The sequence below is a fragment of the Podarcis melisellensis genome (genome assembly GCF_964234715.1).
Source record: "Podarcis melisellensis genome assembly, chromosome: 12".
NCBI classification, from domain to species: Eukaryota; Metazoa; Chordata; class Lepidosauria; order Squamata; family Lacertidae; genus Podarcis; species Podarcis melisellensis.
In genome coordinates, this window is record NC_138544.1 from 17368141 (window position 1) to 17387540 (window position 19400).

Here is a 19400-nt window from a genome sequence, read left to right on the forward strand (position 1 = left end):
AATGCATTTCCAAATATTTCCATACTTCCATATGTGTGCAGGATTTCGTAGTCAAAACATTTGGTGTTCCTTGGTGCAGAATTGGTACCTGATTGATGCAAAGACTTTGCTTCTCCTCATCCTATTACTCTTTCAAGCCCTTCTCTGTATCATTTTTCACAATTTTTCACAATTTTGTGACTCAGTGGTCAGAACATAGCATCTTGGGGAACATGGGGTGTCTACCAGTAGCTCCCTGAGTGATCTTCTTCTTTGGCAATCACTCGTAGCCAAGTAAAATTGTCTTCCATAAACACTGTTTTAACAATGAGTCCGTAAGTGACTGTGGAGGCCAATTCTGGATTCACATGTCCTTCCACATCGGTTTTTTCTTTATTTTCCTTTTACAGTATCTCGCTTTCTCTTTCTTTTGGTTTCTCCTTTCTTTGTCTTTTTCTCCCTTCTGGCTTTGTTCTCTTTTAGACGAAGTAGCTGTTTTATCTTAGTGTGTTATAAAAAAGATACTTTGTAATGGGCATGTATTTTTGTATATCTTTCAATAAGTATCAATAAACATTTTTTTTTAATTTATTTTTTCAAGGATAGTTCGGTGAAGATGTAAACTCACGTGTCGGACTGCTGTGAAAAAGGCAGATTCTATGCTAGGGATCAGATATTCAGAGCTGGTGTAGTTTGGTGGCTAAGATGTGAGATTTGAATCTGGCCCATAGTTCACATCTGTCAGAAGCTACCTGTAATTATTATTATTTATTGAATTTATATACCGCCCTATACCCAGAGGTCTCACCAATTTGATTTTTTTTTGGGGGGGGTACATTTTCTGTGCACAAAAATGATAGTAGCATTAAATATTCCTCTGCTGACATCTCAGTTGAGGTTCTCTGCTGAAAAGGTTTCTGTACCAGCCCACAACATTTATTAGAATGTTATCTGTGGATCCCTAAACCTAATTGTTAAGTTCAAGACGTAGTCTTAGAAATCCTAGGTTAATAAAATGTTATAGTTTGAGGCTGGGGATGGGGGGGGGGGCCTTTCTTTTTCTTTTTCCAACAGTCTTCTGTACAACCATGCGAGAAAATACCAAAGGTTAGACTGTCAGAATCCTAAGAAAGCTTCTGAAACCAATAAAAATTGCATAGCAATTGAGACATCTCACCTTTTAATCTGAGCGGCTTATTTTTAGCCCTGTGTTTCTCATTCCTTCAGCTTGCTCTTTACATACCTATATTGGTTGATTTTGCTGTCCTTGAAATTCATTTTCAAGACACATTCCTTGTGGTTTACTATTCCAGTGCTCATCTCTACTCAGATGTTTTGCGTTAGGAGGTGAGAAATAAAGAGGCAAAGACACAGGTTGTGGGATAAACTAGAGCCACTTTCACACAATTGTAGAGTTGCAAGAGACCCTGGCGATGCAGGAATCTCAACTAAAGCATCCCTGACAGATGCTCATCCCAACTTCTTCTTAGAAACCTTCAAGGAAGGAGAGTCCACCACCTCCCAAGGGAGTCCATACTACTGTCAAACACAGGCTTCCTCAACCTCGGCCCTCCAGATGTTTTTGGCCTACAACTCCCATGATCCCAAGCTAGCAGGATCAGTGGTCAGGGATGATGGGAATTGTAGTCTCAAAACATCTGGAGGACCGAGTTTGAGGAAGCCTGGTCAAACAGATCTTACTGTCAGAAAGTCCTTTCTGATGTTTAGTCAGAATCTTCTTTCTTGTAACTTGAATCCATTGGTTTGGGGCCTAGCCTCTGGAGCAGGAGAAAACAAGCTTGCTCCATCTTCCATGTGACAGCCCTTTTATAACTTTAGTACTTAAGAACTTATTAAACTTTCTGAACTGCATCCGGGGAATCACCGTATCTTTCGCTCTATAAGACGCACCAGACCATAAGACGACCTAGTTTTTGGAGGAAGAAAACAAGAAAAAAAAATATTCTGAATCCCAGAAGCCAGAACAGCAAGAGGGATCGCTGCTTTCACTGTGCAGCGATCCCTCTTGCTGTTCTGGCTTCTGGGATAGCTGCACAGCCTGCATTCGCTCCATAAGTCGCACACACATTTATCCTTTTTAGGAGGGAAAAAGTGCGTCTTACAGAGCGAAAAATACGGTAGACCATGTGTAGGAAAATGCCGAAAGCTTCTTAAGCTCCTAAGCCTACTGGCCATGGGCTAGCCCACCCCACATAGTGTCTAGCTGGTCTTAAACCCGACTCTTTCCCTTAAAGGCAGATGTTCCCCATCCATGGCCTTTCCAAGCTGCACAACCTGGAGTGAGGGACCCAGGTTCCCCTCAAAAGTGGTTCATATCGTGCACCACAAGGCCACAAAACCCTGTGTGCGAGTCTCTGGAATCGCTATTCGCCTGAAAGTGCCTCAGGATACTTAATATTTTGTCCACCTCTTACCTTTCCTTTCCCTCCCCACCACACAGGCCTTCTGAAACCAATAAAAATTGCATGGCAAGTATCTGCTATCCACAGGCTTTATATTGACTGTTTATTGAGACACCTCACATTTACATTTCAATTTCTTACTTTTAGTCCTGTGTTTCCCATTCCTTCTGCATTCTGTTTGCAGGTGTTGTTCCTGAAATTCATTTTCAAGGCACATTCATTGCAGTTTAAGATTCCAGTGCTCTAGATGTTTTGCAATGGCATTTTCTATGGAATTAATTTGGAGAGTAAAAAGCCAATGAATCACTGAGTGAAATAATTTCATTTTAAAGCTGGAATCATCATGTAATAAAATGGTCTCCCTGCTGCCTGGTTTTAAATGTGAAGCACTATAGAATTTTAGAGAGAGATCAGAGTTGATGCTCTTCTTGAGTGTATCTTTATGGTGCGGAGTGAGAGAGTTATATGATAACATTTAGAGGCTGCGCATGGTAATAATGAAACATTTCACTGCCCAGCGGTGCAGGTGCTAATGTGGAAAACCTTCGAGCATGTGGCTGTCATTTGTCTCTGAAGCCCATAAACCACTGAGGATTGTGAAAGAAACATAATGTAGCCTTGAACAAGATTCAGCAGCGTTTTACCTAACAGTGCAATCCTATACATGTCTACTCAGAAATAAGGCCTACTGAGTTCAATGGGGCCTGCTCTCAAGTAAGTGAGGATAGGATTACGAGGGAGGGGGGGGGACAAACATAAAAAGATCCTGGCCAGAGATAGTAGAAGTAATAATAATAATTTATTATTTATACCCTGCCCATCTGGCTGGGTTTCCCCAGCCACTCTGGGCGGCTTCCAACAGAATATTAAAATACAATAGTCTATTGTAGTCTCCATCGTTCTGCCCGGACACTGAGGCGCCGAGTCTCCGCTGTCCCGGGAAGGCAGGCGGGGGGGGGGAAGCAAAGACTTTCGCCCCCGCCAGCCTTCAAAAGAGGTCGGGGGACAGACTGTCCGCAGACCTGGTCTGAAGGCGGTTCGGTTTCCATAGGAACGCATTAATTGATTTTTAATGCATTCCTATGGGAAACCGTGCTTCGCAAGACGAAAAACTCGCAAGACGAAAAGACTTGCGGAATGAATTAATTTCGTCTAGCGATGCACCACTGTATTATTATTATTATTATTATTATTATTATTATTATTATTATTAATTATTATTATTTAAACATTAAAAGCTTCCCTAAACAGGGCTGCCTTCAGATGTCTTCTAAAAGTCTGGTAGTTGTTTTTCTCTTTGACATTCGATGGGGGGGGGGCGTTCTACAGGGTGGGTGCCACTGCCGAGAAGGCCCTTTGCCTGGTTCCCTGTAACTTGGAGATGTTGTGTGTCTGTGTTTTAAATACAAATTCCTGGAGCTCCTTGGCTATTGTTGAGTCAGTTTCTGGAAAGAGTTTACAGCAGTTATTCCCAGCTATAGGACAGATGCAGAATTGAATAGTGCAGTTCAAGCACAAGGTTTGTAGGGACTGAATGTGCCGAGTAATTACACCCATCGCCTTGCATTAAATTTAAATTATGGCAAATCTGTTTTGTGAATAAAACCAATGCCCTACTAATTTATGGAATGAAATTCAGTTCCTAATACAGATGGAGATAAGTTAGCCACCAGCTACCCGAATTCATTCCCCTTCAATCTTCCTCCTTTTTCCAAAGAAGTTTGGAATTGCTGAGCTCATCATTTTGCTGGTATCTTGGTAAACATTGCTCCTATTTTGAAACTGTAGCTCCCACAGCAAAGCCAGAACTTAAAGGGTCCGTGCTGCACACAAAAAAAGGCAGCATCAGCTGCATTATTGCATTCCAGCATTTTTAATTACCTGTCGTGAATACTGTAAAGGTAAGACTCATGCTGTTTCATCTCATGTTGCCTCCTATAACAGGACTTGCTTAAGCGATGCTACTCTGCCAACGCGTCCTACCTGTTCCAGCAAGACAAGTTCTATGACGTCAGCTACGACACAGGTGACAAATCGATCCAGTGTAGCAGAAGAGCAGATGCCTTCAAGTTCTGGATGACCTGGAAGGCCCTGGGCACAACTGGCCTGGAGGAGAGAGTAAACAGAGCTCTTGCATTAGCCAGGTAAAGGTAAAGGGACCCCTGACCATTAGGTCCACTTGTGGCCGACTCTGGGGTTGCGGCGCTCATCTCGCTTTATTGGCCGAGGGAGCCAGCGTTTGTCAGCGTACAGCTTCCAGGTCATGTGGCCAGCATGACTAAGCCGCTTCTGGCGAACCAGAGCAGTGCACAGAAACGCTGTTTACCTTCCTGCCAGAGCAGCACCTATTTATCTACTTGCACTGGTGTGCTTTCGAACTGCTAAGTTGGCAGGAGCAGGGACCGAGCAACGGGAGCTCACCCGTTGCGGGGATTCAAACCGCCGACCTTCTGACCGGCAAGTCCTAGGCTGTGTGGTATAACCCACAGCGCCACCCGCGTCCAGGCGTTAGCCTTTCAATTCTGAAGGTTTTGACACCATCTGTATAAAACTATGTCATGTTAAGGAATGATGAGTTGTTGCGATAAGATCCATCTATTAAGCTTAACATGTATTTTTACTAAGTGCCCTAACGTAGGCTTGCCGGAAAATTCTGGACATGTATGGAAATTGGACGCCTAAAATGGCATCCGCGGGGAATATTTTTCCGGGGGCTTTTCATGGAGTGCACTGTGAGGGCTCCATCCACCCATGGCGCCACTGCTGTTGGCGCTGGCTGCTGCCTCCCTCGCTTGGACGTGCACGGCTGCCCTGTCGGGGAACCACTTTAGCATGAGGCAGCAGCACTGTGTCCTGAGCGCAGAGGCCTCTTACAGCGCCATCACCTGGCAGGCCTTTCCCTGGGCCCTGAACCCACCGTTTACATCTCTGAGCCTGCCCACCCAGCCAACAAGGTGCGAGCGCTCCTGCCCGACAGTTCCCACCGTCTCCTGCAGGTAAATGGGAGGCAGCGTGTGCAAGTGTGTGTGAGTCTGTGTGTGTGTTATTCCAGAAACTGGAAGCGAGAGCATTGGTCAGCTCTGTGATCCAGGGAGGTTGGGTGGCCTCTAGCCTTAGCGGAATAGGCTCTCCCCCACCCTCCCCTCTCAGCCTGAGGCAACTCTATGGTTGCAGGAGGCTGGGTAGGTCCTTGCAGGCATCGTGGGAAATGAGAGCGTATTTGAAGGGGAGCTGCAGAGAGAGCAGGGCGGCAATGGCCAGAGTTGGCTGCCAAGGAAAGCAGGAAGGCAGAGGGTCCAGGGTAGGTATTGGGCTTTGGGGAAACGAGGGGACCAGTTACGGCAGCTGCATTATTACATGGAAAGGGTTAACTGTGATGGTGGGGTGGGCAGTGGGTGCTGCCTCACCTCCTCTGCCTTCTTGCAGGGGTCAGTTGTGGATTTTTCGGCGTCAACAATTTTGGTGTTTTCCTTTTTGACATATGGCAAGCCTGCTGTCAGGGAACTGACATCGGAGCCAGAAGTGGAGGCAAGGCTCCCAAGTGATGCTGGAGAAGGGCCCAGCAGGGAGAGAGGGAGCTCATCGGCTGGGGAAGGAAATCAGCGTAACACCAGGGATAAAGGGGGGCAGATGGGGGAATCGGCGAGGGGGCTCCAGGACTCCTCGCCGGAGACCAGCGGGGAGAGCACAGGTCTTCCGCTACCCACACCCACCCTGCGCAGAAGACTTCCGCGCAGGGAAAGCAGGCGTAGACTTGGCGTCAAAGAACTTCTTTGCTGGAAGAAGTTCAAGAAACGCCCACTGACGGATTCTGCTAGCGACTGAAACAGCCACGAAGTGAAGGACTGTCCAGCCAGGAAAAGGTGTAATCAGGCAACCTAGCCAGGAGTGGCGGCAACTTACGCACGAGCAACCCCTTATAAACATTACACTATGCCTAGATTTTTTTTAGTGCTTCACTGTGTGTGGGGTTACAGGGTGGTGAGTATCAGAGTTGAGTTTAGAAGTCCGGATTTGTACTATCCCCTCCATCGCACTAAACTGGTCCTGGGGTGTGTGTGTGTCAATTTGTGGTTTGCCTCAAGGCCCCAAAATGTATTTCCCCGGAACATTCACAGAATTACAGAAGCAATCCTGTGGTTTCTGATTTCATCTGGGAATACCCTGGTTTTCCCCCTCTAGGATTACAGCTGCAGAAATGACTCCACTACATAGAATGTTACCATGAACTCAGCCAGAAATGAAGTTCTGTAGAGGCAAATACTCTGAAAAACAAAGCCGTTGTGGTTTTGCTGGATAGATGTCCTTGAAGCCTGCTGAACAAACCATTTGAGGCACATCCTATTATCCTGTGTATATTCAGAGTCTGTTGGTTGATTCCCCCTACCAGCAAAAGAATTGCTCATCAGGGTCACTCTCCCCAAGTTCACTTTGCTAAGAATATACAGATTAATGATCCTGTTGAGATCAATACTTCCCTTTGATGGTTAGCATTTAGCCAGTGGTGTATCTAAGCAAAAGTGGCATTGTTTTCCAAAGAAGAAAATTGCCTTCATCTGATAATGACCAGCAGTGATATTCAGCAAGGGAGCTAGCTCTGGAGCATTAGGCACCAAGACTTTACAGCTGAAACATCAGTTTCTCTGGGCAATAAGCCAGGTTGGTTAGCTACATGACCAACTGTACTGCATGTTTCCGGATATGTTACAGTAAGCTTCACTCTGATGCTGCAGAGATAATATTTCAAGGTCCCTGAATATAGACTTGTCTTCATTCTGGAGCTAGCCTACTGACCTTATATTTTGAGGTCAAGAATTTTTTCCATTGCCAGACTGAACTGGAAAGGTTTTTGTTGTTGTTTTTTTAAACCCGTGCTGCAGTGTGGTTTGTGTCTTGCACCATTGGTGCACCTTCACCTTTTATTAACATTTCCCCCTGCTTTCTGGGCAGTATTGGGCTCCATAGCTTCTTATTAGACAGAAGATCTGAGACTTGTGTTGAGCCATTTTCCTTACAAGACCTTAGCATTTGAGATAAGTGCGACAGAGGGCTCAGCCGATCCCTAAAGAGACATTTTGTGAGCTTTGTAGCAGTGCTGCAGAAACCTTCTTGTTAATTTGAGCTCAGAGCAATATGTTCCAAAGATATGTTTGCCTTGCTGCTTGTGGCACAGCATCGCCGCTGCGCACTCCTTGGTTGTCTTCTTTTTTTGGTCTACACAATGTGAATAATAGCAACCTTCTGTGCAGCGTGTTTTGAGAAGGAATGAAAAAGAACATTCCAGGCAATTGAAGGTTATAATGATACTAATGAAATGATAAGCGTGAGTTGAAATTATCGTTTTTGTTGCAGTGCATTCATTTATACAGTGTTGGTGCTAGTGGCAACAGTTCACCATGGCAATCTTGGTTGCATGGATATGCGTTGAAGAGAAAGAAGTCACATGCGCAAGTCTTGTTAACAATAAACATCTTGTCAACTCCCCATGCTCCGACATAAACACTCTGTAGAGTGTTCCTTTCATTGACTCCCTGGGCAGTCTTGATAAAAATCTCTTTGCTGCTGTATGCATGGATTGTTCTGAAAGTGCAGAACCATTTAAAACTAGGTTGTATTTCATTTTACTTATTCGCCTCAGACCTCATCCTTTGCTCCTTGTGCTTGAGGGTTTGCTGTGAAAGCCAGGCCACCAAAGGACAGTAAAAGGAAAGGCTATTGTGGAAGTCGGCTCACCTGGTTCTGTGCAGCCTTTGATCAAGCTCGGGGGAAATGGTTTCTGTATGTTTACTGCGGAAAACGGCTGTGCTCAGTGCTGATAGGCTGGGACGTGTGATGTTATAAACCCACCTCCCTGCAGGAAAGGCAGGCTACTTGTTTCTTTAAATATTTGAAGCGCTACACATACAAACATATTGCTCTGCTTTCCTTTGGACCACATCAGCGAGGCTGAGAGGGAGGGTCTTGTCAACTGGGCAACCCAGGACCTCCATGCGTACCACACAGGGTTGTACACTGTGGAACATCACAAAAGCAACAACATGTACATTATTCCACTGATTATTTCTTCTGCCTTCCACAAATTGAAAGTGCCATATTTTTTGCTCCATAAGACGCACCAGGCCATAAGACGCACCTAGTTTTTGGAGGAGGAAAACAAGAAAAAAAATACTCTGACTCCCAGAAGCCAGAACAGCAAGCGGGATCTGGCTTCTGGGATAACCTTTTGCTGTTCTGGCTTCTGGGATAGCTGCGCGAAGCCTCTTCAGGGCAGCGGGATGAAGGCTCCCCCAAGAGCCACGCTCCCTTTAAAGAGCACGCGGAGCATGTGTGCGGCTCTTGGGGGCTTTTCCCCGAGGTGGGAGAACGGCAGCCCTTCTCCCTCCTCGGGGAAAAGCCTCCAAGGGCCGCACACACGCTCCACGCGGCTCTTTAAAGGGAGCGCTGAGCAGAGCCTCCCACCTGCATTCGCTCCGTAAGACGCACACACATTTCCCCTTATTTTTTAGGAGGGGAGAAGTGTGTCTTATAGAGCAGAAAATACGGTAGTTCAAAATGCACATTTAGTCAAATAATGTGCATGCAGTAGTTTAAAACACACACACAAACCAGACTCCTTGCTTGCAGCATGGGGAAAGGGCAAGACAAATGACTGAATCAGCAACTGAATCACCGCTAAGTATTTCTACCATTCATTCTGATGGCAGGAAGAAGTCCTCCAGGGGAAACTGCAGTGGCTCCTTTTCCATACTATGTTTCTGCACAATCTTAGTTTAACACTAGTCAGAGAACAGGAATACTATAATGAATTTTTATATATATATAAAAATCATACTGCAAAAGTACAATGGAACAGAAATGGTGCCAGTCCTCTCCCTATTAAAAAAATACCAGTGGTTATAGAGTTTTGCATGGGCTTAATATTGACTGTGCCTCACTGCTTGCTTCCCCTCCGATTATTCATCAAATTTATCGTGGCCAATTATGATTGTTTAAAAATTATATTTCGTAAGCCACCCGTCTTTCCGTGGCAAACTTAGGCCTCATTGTGGGTTGCTGCTGGCACAGCAAAAGGTGGTTAAGCGGTGTGGGAATTGGGGAAGGTGAAAAGAAGGGTAGTGTAAGTTTGGAGAGAGGAATCAAGGCGATATCGCCTAGCGCAGGAGGGAGATACAGAACTGGTCAGAGTGGGATGGAATACCCAGCCAGGCTATTCTTGGTCCTATAGACAGTAAATCTACTTAGGTGTTAAGAGTTACTCTGTTAGACTTGTTACCAAGCAATATTCCTGCTATTAAGCCTTAGCTAGAATACAAACACAACCGTTCAGGAACAGTTGGCTGATACGATTAATTCTTGTTAGAAGAGATGGTTCTTTCTCCACCTTTGGTGGAAATGCATCTCCCTGGAAATGCTCTGAATGTAGCCATCATAGGAATTTCAGTTTTTGCTTTGTGACTCTTGTTCTTTGGCTAATGTGGGGCTGTATTTTGATTTAAAACAAAAAATACAGTTTCTGCCATGATGTGAAGAACAGACCACATAACGGGGCCGTCCATTTTTAACATACTTTGCTTCTTGGGTTACCCAAAACAATAAATTATGATAAAATAATTATAAAACACACTCACACACATATATATTCTTTTAGCTCTTCTCCCCAGGTTGAGATCAGTTGGGGTATGTGCAGGTAAAAGTTAGCAGTTTGGGATGAGCAATTTTGGGGTGGGGTGAGACACAAAGCAGCAGAAAATGAAATATAGGTCTTGTGAATAAATTGATTGTTTTCATTTATTACATGTTAACCCAATAAACATCTTGTTAATACTAAAAGGGAAATCTCCAGGTGCTTGCTCATCACTGGAGCGCCTTTGCAGTCAATTGTTGCAACACTGAATGCCAGAAGAATATGATAGAATACTCCCTGCACCCTTTCTCTTCTTTCTCCTTAAATAAAATACACCTTCTCATGACTGTAGATTTTGGGTACCTTGGGAATTAATATTAAGTTATTCTGCAGAAAGGTTCAGTCACCATTGCATCATTTTGAGTTCCATCGCGAAGGATCAATAAGAAGGGCCCACCGATATTCCATTTGCAAACCCCACCAAGCATACAGTAGTCATTTTAGGCAAATAAATTCTCTCTACATCTTGGACCAGTTTTGTGTTGGTATGGTGAGTAGAATTGGAGAATTAGTTCCGTGTCTTTCAGTCCAAAGCAAGTGTATATTCTTTAGATATGAGTGTATACATTGAGCAAGGCATGGTAAATTTTGTAGCTAAGGATCAGGCTTAGTAATTTATGCCAACCACGTGTTTAACAATGCATCTCATATTCAGAAATGTAGGCAGTTGACAGGATCTTAAAACTCAAAAGTTAGTGTATTCATGTATATCTTTATGTTTAATTGCAGATACCTAGTGGATGAAATCAAGAAGAGAGAAGGATTCCAGCTGCTGTTGGAGGTTTGTGCCAAGTGCTATACAAATATTGTGTATGTCCAATCATTTTGAAACTGGTGGTGCAAAGGTAGTTGATGCAGGCAGTATTTATTATTATTATTATTATTGTTGTTGTTTTTGTTATTTATTGAATTCATATTTCATATCATCATCCTGATTGCTTCCAAGAGAGCAGACCTTTAGAATGTAAATTATACAGCTAACTGAGCTGCTGCCCGAGAACTAAAAAAAATAAATAAAACTTTAACAGCATAAACTGACAGTGTGAATTCTTCTTGAATGAATAGGCCCAGGTTTCTTGTTCCATAAGGAACAAGCTTTACTTAGTATGGCGGGAAGTCTGAGTCTAAATGACCCAGTGGCTTATCTGTGGCTAGCAAAATAGTCAGGCGATAGGGCTCTCCCTTCTTCTCCCTGAAAACTAAATTCAGTATTCAGCAAGCGCAAGTCTATGCATAGCATACCTGGGCCCAGTTCGTGCTAGAGGAAAAGCTTAACTTCATCTCATTTCATAGCAGCAGGTGGCAAGCTTGCTGATCTCTTCCTGCTGACAACTGTATTCTCCTTGATGATTAAACCGTATTTAATACATTCTTTGAAGGAAGGCAGAAAATGATATTATGAAAAGAACCAGTGCCCTTTCATGAAAGAATTTAGCACAGCTGGTAGTTTCTACCCACTTGGGAGGAAGATTAGAACTGTAATTGAGGTAGTGTTCACACTGGGGGGAAATGACAATGCGCTGTAGATACTGCCCTCCCTCGCCCATTATGGTCTCTCTCCCCCTCCCCGCCCCCGCCAACTTTTATTAATCGGAAGTGTTCAGAAAGAACTGACTATGTGTGGGAGGAAATGTGCTGCAGCTGCCATTGTTCCTTTACAAAATATTTCCAGCCAAAATGTTGATAGAGGACTCAGCTAGACTGGTGAAGAAAAAGCTGTTTATATGCATTGTGTGTGCGATATAACGTTGTGCCAGCAGGTGGCGATGCAAAGTCCCGTTTTTCTCTACTTGTTTTCCCCGTTTAAATTTACAACGCTTTAAACTGAAACGCTTCTTTGATGTGTCTAGATCCAGCCAGAGAGGGGAATTTCATTCTTTAATTCTTGTGTGGGTGGGTGGGTTTGGGGTTTTTTAGTACATGGACGTATACACACACATTACTTGAAAGAATGGAATCCCACGCTGCAATTACAGGTGAATGAAAGACCTGGAATAAGTAAAAGGTCAACCTTTGTGTTGCTATAAAGAAATATTAAATGAGGTTGGCAATTAATGACATTTAATGAGATTGGCAGGCCAGGCTGATTATTAAGATCATGAGTGAGGTGGAATTTGCCCTCTTCCTATATTGACTCTCCTATATGTACAAAATGAGTGGATTTGCCAACTTTCTTCGTATGCAACTTGAAAACTTTAAACTGTTTCTCTCCTTTAGCCGGAGTATGCAAATATTTGCTTCTGGTATATTCCACCTAGTCTGAGAAACATGGAAAGGGGGCAGGAGTTCTGGGAGAAGCTCAATCACGTGAGTACCGTATTTTGTTCATGGGATTTCTGACTTGAATATTGTGCTTTAAACAGTTGCGTGCAGCACTAGTTTTCTAGAGAAAGAGATACTGGAACTCTCCATGAACACCTCCCTTATTCTCTTATAATGGCAATGGCGCCCACCTGAGAGGTGCCGGAACTGAATTCCGGCGAGTTCCAGCTGAAAGAAGAGTTTGGATTTGATATCCTGCTTTATCACTACCCCAAGGAGTCTCAAAGCGGCTAACATTCTCCTTTCCCTTCCTCCCCCACAACAAACACTCTGTGAGGTGAGTGGGGCTGAGAGACTTCAGAGAAGTGTGACTGGCCCAAGGTCACCCAGCAGCTGCATGTGATGTGGAGGAGCGGGGAAGCGAACCCGGTTCACCAGATTACGAGTCTCTCGCTCTTAACCACTCAGCAGGTGGTGCTTTTCCCAGTATGCGGTGTGTGGATAATAACTTTATCTGTTGGATTTCTGCTTGTCCTCTAGCTCTTAAAGGCATAGGAGCCCTATCAGGAGGGAAGAGGTTGGCAATCACAGTTCTGTACACTGGTTGCTCCTGATACACATTGGAATAAAAGTGAAACCTGCTTTTGCCACGTGCTCACAAGCCTGGTTCACCTTCAGAGCGTTATTTTGAACCTAGATAGGTATCTGCAGGATTCTAAAGTTTGCCGCGATCTCAGTTTAGACAAGGCTAATTAAGTTTCCCCCTTAATATAATAGATGCAGACATTATACAAGCCTTCCGCTTGCTATCAAAGCTGCTAACAGATGGCAGACCTGAGCGAAGATGAACAACTGTGCCTGCATCCATTGTCTAGACAAGAGCATTCATTACCTGTTTTAGACATTTAACATTGTCCTTGGAACTTGCTCTGCATTATCAATACGATAATATGAGGGAGTGGCGGGGGAATCTTAAGTCTGAAATCCCAACCCCACTTACCTGTGAGTAAGCGCCAATAGGACTTATTAGTAAGCATGGTTAAGTGGTACAGCCTGTAAATGGAATTAGAAATCAGAACGGGGTAGAATTCATAGCAAAGGGGTTTTTTGGGTAACCTTTATAAATGATGGAAAATGCCTGAGCTTGAGGGAAAAGGGGAGGGGACATTTAATAACTGGTTTTTTTTTTATAAAAGGTGTTGAACGTCAAGTTAATTGAAGAAAAACATCTGCAATAAGCAGGATACGGAATAGTTTGTACTGCCTTGTTCCAGCCACCCCCATCTTCCTGCCATCTTTAATATTTGCTGTATAAACACTTGGAATATAGGAGTGGAAGAAGAACAACGCAGCTGAAATTCAACAGCAGAGCACATGTGTAGTTAATTCTGGTCCTATATTACTGGATATTAGATTCTGCTGCGGCTGGATTAATCTCTCATTATCCCTGACCGTTGGTCATGCTGGCTAGGACAGGTGGGAGTGGATATCACAACAACATCTTGAAGGACTAGAGATGCAAAAGGAATCCATTGAGAATGGATTAGCAAGTGAATTTCCTTCAGGCTGCCCGTTCACCCCCTGTTGCAGCATGGAAAGCTTTTGAATGTAGGTCTGTACAATTAAGGTTACTTTTTATCATGAATGCATTATGTGTAAATTGATACATAAATGGCTTTGCAATATGCATTACAGTGGTGCCTCGCAAGACGAAATTAATTCGTTCCGCAAGTCTCTTCGTCTTGCGAGTTTTTCGTCTTGCGATGCACGGTTTTCCATAGGAATGCATTGAAAATCAATTAATGCGTTCCTATGGAAACCGCCTTCCCCCGACCTCTTCTGGCGGGCGGCATTTTAAAATCGCCCGGGACAGCGGAGGACTTCTCCGCTGTCCGGGGCGATTTAAAAGCCCCTGGGAAGGCAGGTAGGGGGGACAAAGGCTTTCCCGCCCCGCCGCCGGGCTTCGGGACATCGTTCTGAAGCCGGGCGGCGGGGGGAGGCTTTCCCGCCCGGCCGCCCGGCTTCGGGACATCGTTCCGATGCCGGGCGGCGGGGGGAGGCGTTCCTGCCCCACCGCCCGGCATCGGGACGATGCCCCGAAGCCGGGCGGCTGGGGGAGGCGTTCCTGCCCCACCGCCCGGCATCGGGACGATGCCCCGAAGCCGGGCGGCTGGGGGAGGCGTTCCTGCCCCACCGCCCGGCATCGGGACGATGCCCCGAAGCCGGGCGGCTGGGGGAGGCGTTCCTGCCCCACCGCCCGGCATCGGGACGATGCCCCGAAGCCGGGCGGCTGGGGGAGGCGTTCCTGCCCCACCGCCCGGCATCGGGACGATGCCCCGAAGCCGGGCGGCTGGGGGAGGCGTTCCTGCCCCACCGCCCGGCATCGGGACGATGCCCCGAAGCCGGGCGGCGGGGGGAGGCTTTCCCGCCCGGCCGCCCGGCTTCGGGACATCGTTCCGATGCCGGGCGGCGGGGGGAGGCGTTCCTGCCCCACCGCCCGGCATCGGGACGATGCCCCGAAGCCGGGCGGCTGGGGGAGGCGTTCCTGCCCCACCGCCCGGCATCGGGACGATGCCCCGAAGCCGGGCGGCTGGGGGAGGCGTTCCTGCCCCACCGCCCGGCATCGGGACAATGCCCCGAAGCCGGGCGGCTGGGGGAGGCGTTCCTGCCCCACCGCCCGGCATCGGGACGATGCCCCGAAGCCGGGCGGCTGGGGGAGGCGTTCCTGCCCCACCGCCCGGCATCGGGACGATGCCCCGAAGCCGGGCGGCTGGGGGAGGCGTTCCTGCCCCACCGCCCGGCATCGGGACGATGCCCCGAAGCCGGGCGGCGGGGGGAGGCTTTCCCGTCCGGCCGCCCGGCTTCGGGACATCGTTCCGATGCCGGGCGGCGGGGGGAGGCGTTCCTGCCCCGAAGCCGGGCGGCTGGGGGAGGCGTTCCTGCCCCACCGCCCGGCATCGGGACGATGCCCCGAAGCCGGGCGGCTGGGGGAGGCGTTCCTGCCCCGAAGCCGGGCGGCGGGGGGAGGCTTTCCCGCCCGGCCGCCCGGCTTCGGGACATCGTTCCGATGCCGGGCGGCGGGGGGAGGCTTTCCTGCCCCGCCGCCGGGCTTCGGGACATCGTTCCGATGCCGGGCGGGGGGGGGGAGGCGTTCCTGCCCTGCCGCCCGGCATCGGAACGATGCCCCGAAGCCGGGCGGCTGGGGGAGGCGTTCCTGCCCCGCCGCCCGGCATCGGGATGATGCCCCGAAGCCGGGCGGCGGGGGGAGGCTTCAAAAGCCGTCCGGGGGCTTTTAAATCGCCCCGGACAGTCCCGGGGCGATTTAAAAGCCCCCGGTTAGGCAGGCAGGGGGGGCAAAAGTCTTTGCCCCCCCTGCCTGCCTTCAAAAGCCGTCCGGGATAGCGGGAAGCGCTTCCCTGCTATCCCGGACCGCTTTTAAAATGCTGGCGGTGGGGAGCAAAGCCTTTCGCCCCCGCCGGCCTTCCTGGAGGGGGGGGAAAGGCTTTGCTCCCCACCGCCAGCATTTAAAAAAAGGTCCCCGAGATTTCCCTATGGGCTTTCGTCTTGCGATGCAAGCCCATAGGGAAAATCGTCTAGCGAAGCGTCGCAAAAACCGAAAAACCCTTTCGTCTTGCGGGCTTTTCGTCTTGCGAGGCATTCGTCTTGCGGGGCACCACTGTATTTACATATTGATGTGTATGGGTGCTTCTCTGCTGTTCTTGTTTCTGAAGTGTTGTTTAAAGGCAACCTTTATACACTAATACTCCAATCCTAGCCATGTCTACTCAGAAGCAAATCCTATTGAATTCAGTGAGACATTCACCTAGGTAAATGGGACTAGGACTTCAGACTTAATCTACTACCTGTTATAAAGTTTTCTTAAAATGATGGAATGCATTGCTTATCATTGTTCTTTTCACATGGGAAGAAGTGATCTCTGTTGCTGCTTGTGGATTTTATCTGCACTCCTCAATTAAAGTCCTAGCTTCTTTGTCAAAGTGGGGAGAACCAACTGGATTTGACTGCCTGTTTTTTGGCTACCCTGAGGCCAAGATGGATGAGCCTATTCCCTGTCTCCCTCTTGATATGATACAGAGCAAATCTGTACAATTTGCAGCTTCACATTTAACTTAAACTGGCTGTCTCAGGTTGATTCAAAAGGAACCAATAATTTTATGAATGTCTAATCCCAGTAGATGGTTCGGTTCCCTTAAAAGATGTTAAGTGCTTAAAGCACTGATTCATACACTTGAGCTCAGCGCGTCTATTATATATGTTGGTTTACCTTATGAAATAAATATGGTGACTATGATAAAGCCTAGATGTAATCAGTATTTGCCCTTAAGAGCTTATGTCACTTGTAATTAGCTGTGAGCAATTAGATGACTGTGATCGTGAATCCCTTTGCTAAACAGGGCTCATTGAATAAGCGTGATTATACAGGTGTAAGAAACAAGGAAAGCATTTCTGTCTGTGCAAAAATATAACCTGGCAAATGGAAACCCAATGTTACAAACAGCTAGGAGTTTATAGACAGGACAGTACGTAATTTTTGCTAACCTTATGATGAAAACTACTGTTGAATTGAAACTTCTGTAGCTTTGTAGATAGTGGGATAAACCTTGAGCTGCTTTTGCTAGTACTGTAAATGCCCCCTGGTGGAATTTCTGCTTCTTCTCACTTACAAGAATTATACAATTAAACACAACAGGAAGGGACGTTTGTGACCTATAGAGAGCTATAAAGATGGTGTTTTGCTCCGTGTCATGCATTTGTGGGTCTGGGGCTGAAATTCAAACGTTACTTTCTTCCATCTGTGAAATGCTATCAATTTGAAATACGTGCTTTCATACACTTTACGAAGACAAATCCTGCACAGTGGAGATGGATTGTAGAAGTGACTCAGCCCCTTATAAATTGCGATTAGAGTGTGTGACCCGTTCCTGTCTTTGGCCTGAAGACCAGTGTTTTGTGAAATATACTCTGTGTTGAGTTATTTCAGTACAGTGGAACTTTGTGTTACATGCTGCCCTCCTTACGAATGCTTCGGGTTACGAGCTCCACTAACCCGGAAGTAGATGCTCGTGGTTGCAAACTTTGCCCCGGGATGTGAGCAGAAGTTGTGCGCCGGTGGCGCGGCAGCAGCGGGAGGCGCCATTAGCAAAAGCGCGCCTCATTTTAACCTCAGCTTCAGGTTACAAATGGACCTCCAGAACGAATTAAGTTCGTAACCGGAGGTACCACTGTACAGATCTAGGTTCCTCAGAAAGACCACACATGCTGTGAGAGTTCATTCCTATATTGCTCTATCTGTATATGATACAAGATGTTTTCAAGTGTTCTGTCGTACTTTTGCCAAGGAACAGGTTGGGATTCTGCTGACAGAGACCAGCTTGATTATCAGTGAGTAGGGGGCGGTTTTTGTCTCCTCCCCAATAACGTCCCTAAGGAGACTTCTCTACTTTGCCCCATCAGAAAGGAAAGCAAAACATTCACTGATGTTCTAGAAAATAAAGTGCTTTATGTTGGGACACTTTTGTGAGGATGGTAAATTTGGCTTCCATCATCCACCAACACAAAGAGTCCCTTGTATGCTGACTGCAGACACAACCGGTGGCTGGGGTATATACCGTATTTTTCGCACCATAGGACGCACTTTTTCCCCTCCAAAAATGAAGGGGAAATGTGTGTGCGTCCTATGGTGCGAATGCAGGCTTTCGCTGAAGCCTGGAGAGTGAGAGGGGTCGGTGCGCACAGACCCCTCACGCTCTCCAGGCTTCGCGGACCTCTCCGCAAGGAGCCGGAGCGCTCCGGCTCCTTGCGGAGAGTTGCCAGCATGCCGAAGCCTGCGCGCGCTGAGCTCAGCGCGCCCAGGCTTCGCGGACCTCTCCACAAGCAGCGGGAGTGCTCCCACGGCTTGCAGAGAGCTGCCTGTTTGCGGGCTGGGGTCGGGGGAAGCTCGAGCTTCCCCCGCCCCAGCCCCGCGCCTGGGGGGGAAAAATAATTTTTTCCCCTTTATTTCCCCCCCCAAAAATGGGTGCGCCCTATGGTCCGGTGCGCCCTATGGTGCAAAAAATACGGTAATATAATTATTATTGAAATCAAGTCATGGCTAGTAAGGAAGACCTAGGAGCACACTCAAAGTATATTCCTGATTATTCCTTTGCAGGAACCGCATGCCCCCAAATGCTTTGTGGGCAAAATTCACCATTTCCTGCCGGTTGACAGGCACAAAATTTAAAAGCACCGTATTTTGCCTACAAATGTACACTCCTGTTTCTTCCTTTGCAGCAGTTGCAGCTTGAACTTTCTTGTACCTGGTATATGTATTTGACATCAGGCATAGGAAAGGTGGCTGTCACTCGTCAAAAATGTCTCCCTAGACAGAGCCCCCATCAGCCCCAGCCACCATGGCCAATTGTCAGCAAATACACAAGTTATAGTCCAGAATATTGGGGGGGGGGGACCAGGCTGGAGAAGACAAAGTTAGAAGGGAAGGGGAAAGTTGTGTATTTGGGGGGGGGCTGCTATTATTTGCTCAGTCTATCATAGCAGCATTGCCATTAACATGTAAAATTAAGTGTTCACTGTTAGAAACCAGTTCATTAATGTTACTTAATGAAAACGGAGCATCTTGCATTCTGACCTTAATGCTTGATACAGTGGTACCTTGGATCTCAAACTTAATCCTTTCCATTCCAAAACCAAAGCATTCAAAAACCAAGACATCTTCTGATTGGTGCAGGTGCACTGGAAACAATAGCCGACAGCCGCATCGGATGTTCGGCTTCTGAAAAACATTTGAAAACCGGAACACTTACTTCCAGGTTTTCGGATTTGGAGAACCAAAGCGTTTGAGAACCAAGGCATTTGAGAACCAAGGTACCACTGTAATGAATTCCAGCCATTTCCAAACCATAAGCACTATATACTGACATAGAAATGAGGACTCTTAGTTATCAATGATATTTCTTCTTTAAGCCTAAGGAAAATATTTTTACACCACCAACTGCAGTGGCAGATATACAGTCCTAAGGACCCTGTGCTCATCT

General features: G+C 46.8%; 1 protein-coding gene across 3 annotated transcripts in view; it reads left to right on the forward strand.

Annotated features, from left to right (window-relative positions):
* The window catches only part of GADL1 (glutamate decarboxylase like 1), a 95675-nt gene that overhangs the window by 49605 nt on the left and 26670 nt on the right, over positions 1–19400 (forward strand). For all 3 annotated transcript variants that reach the window (XM_081883295.1, XM_081883294.1, XM_081883296.1), the window contains exons 12-14: positions 4347–4546; positions 10816–10867; positions 12304–12393. In XM_081883295.1, the coding sequence (XP_081739421.1) occupies positions 4347–4546; positions 10816–10867; positions 12304–12393 (342 nt within the window). The remainder of the gene's footprint in view (positions 1–4346; positions 4547–10815; positions 10868–12303; positions 12394–19400) is intronic.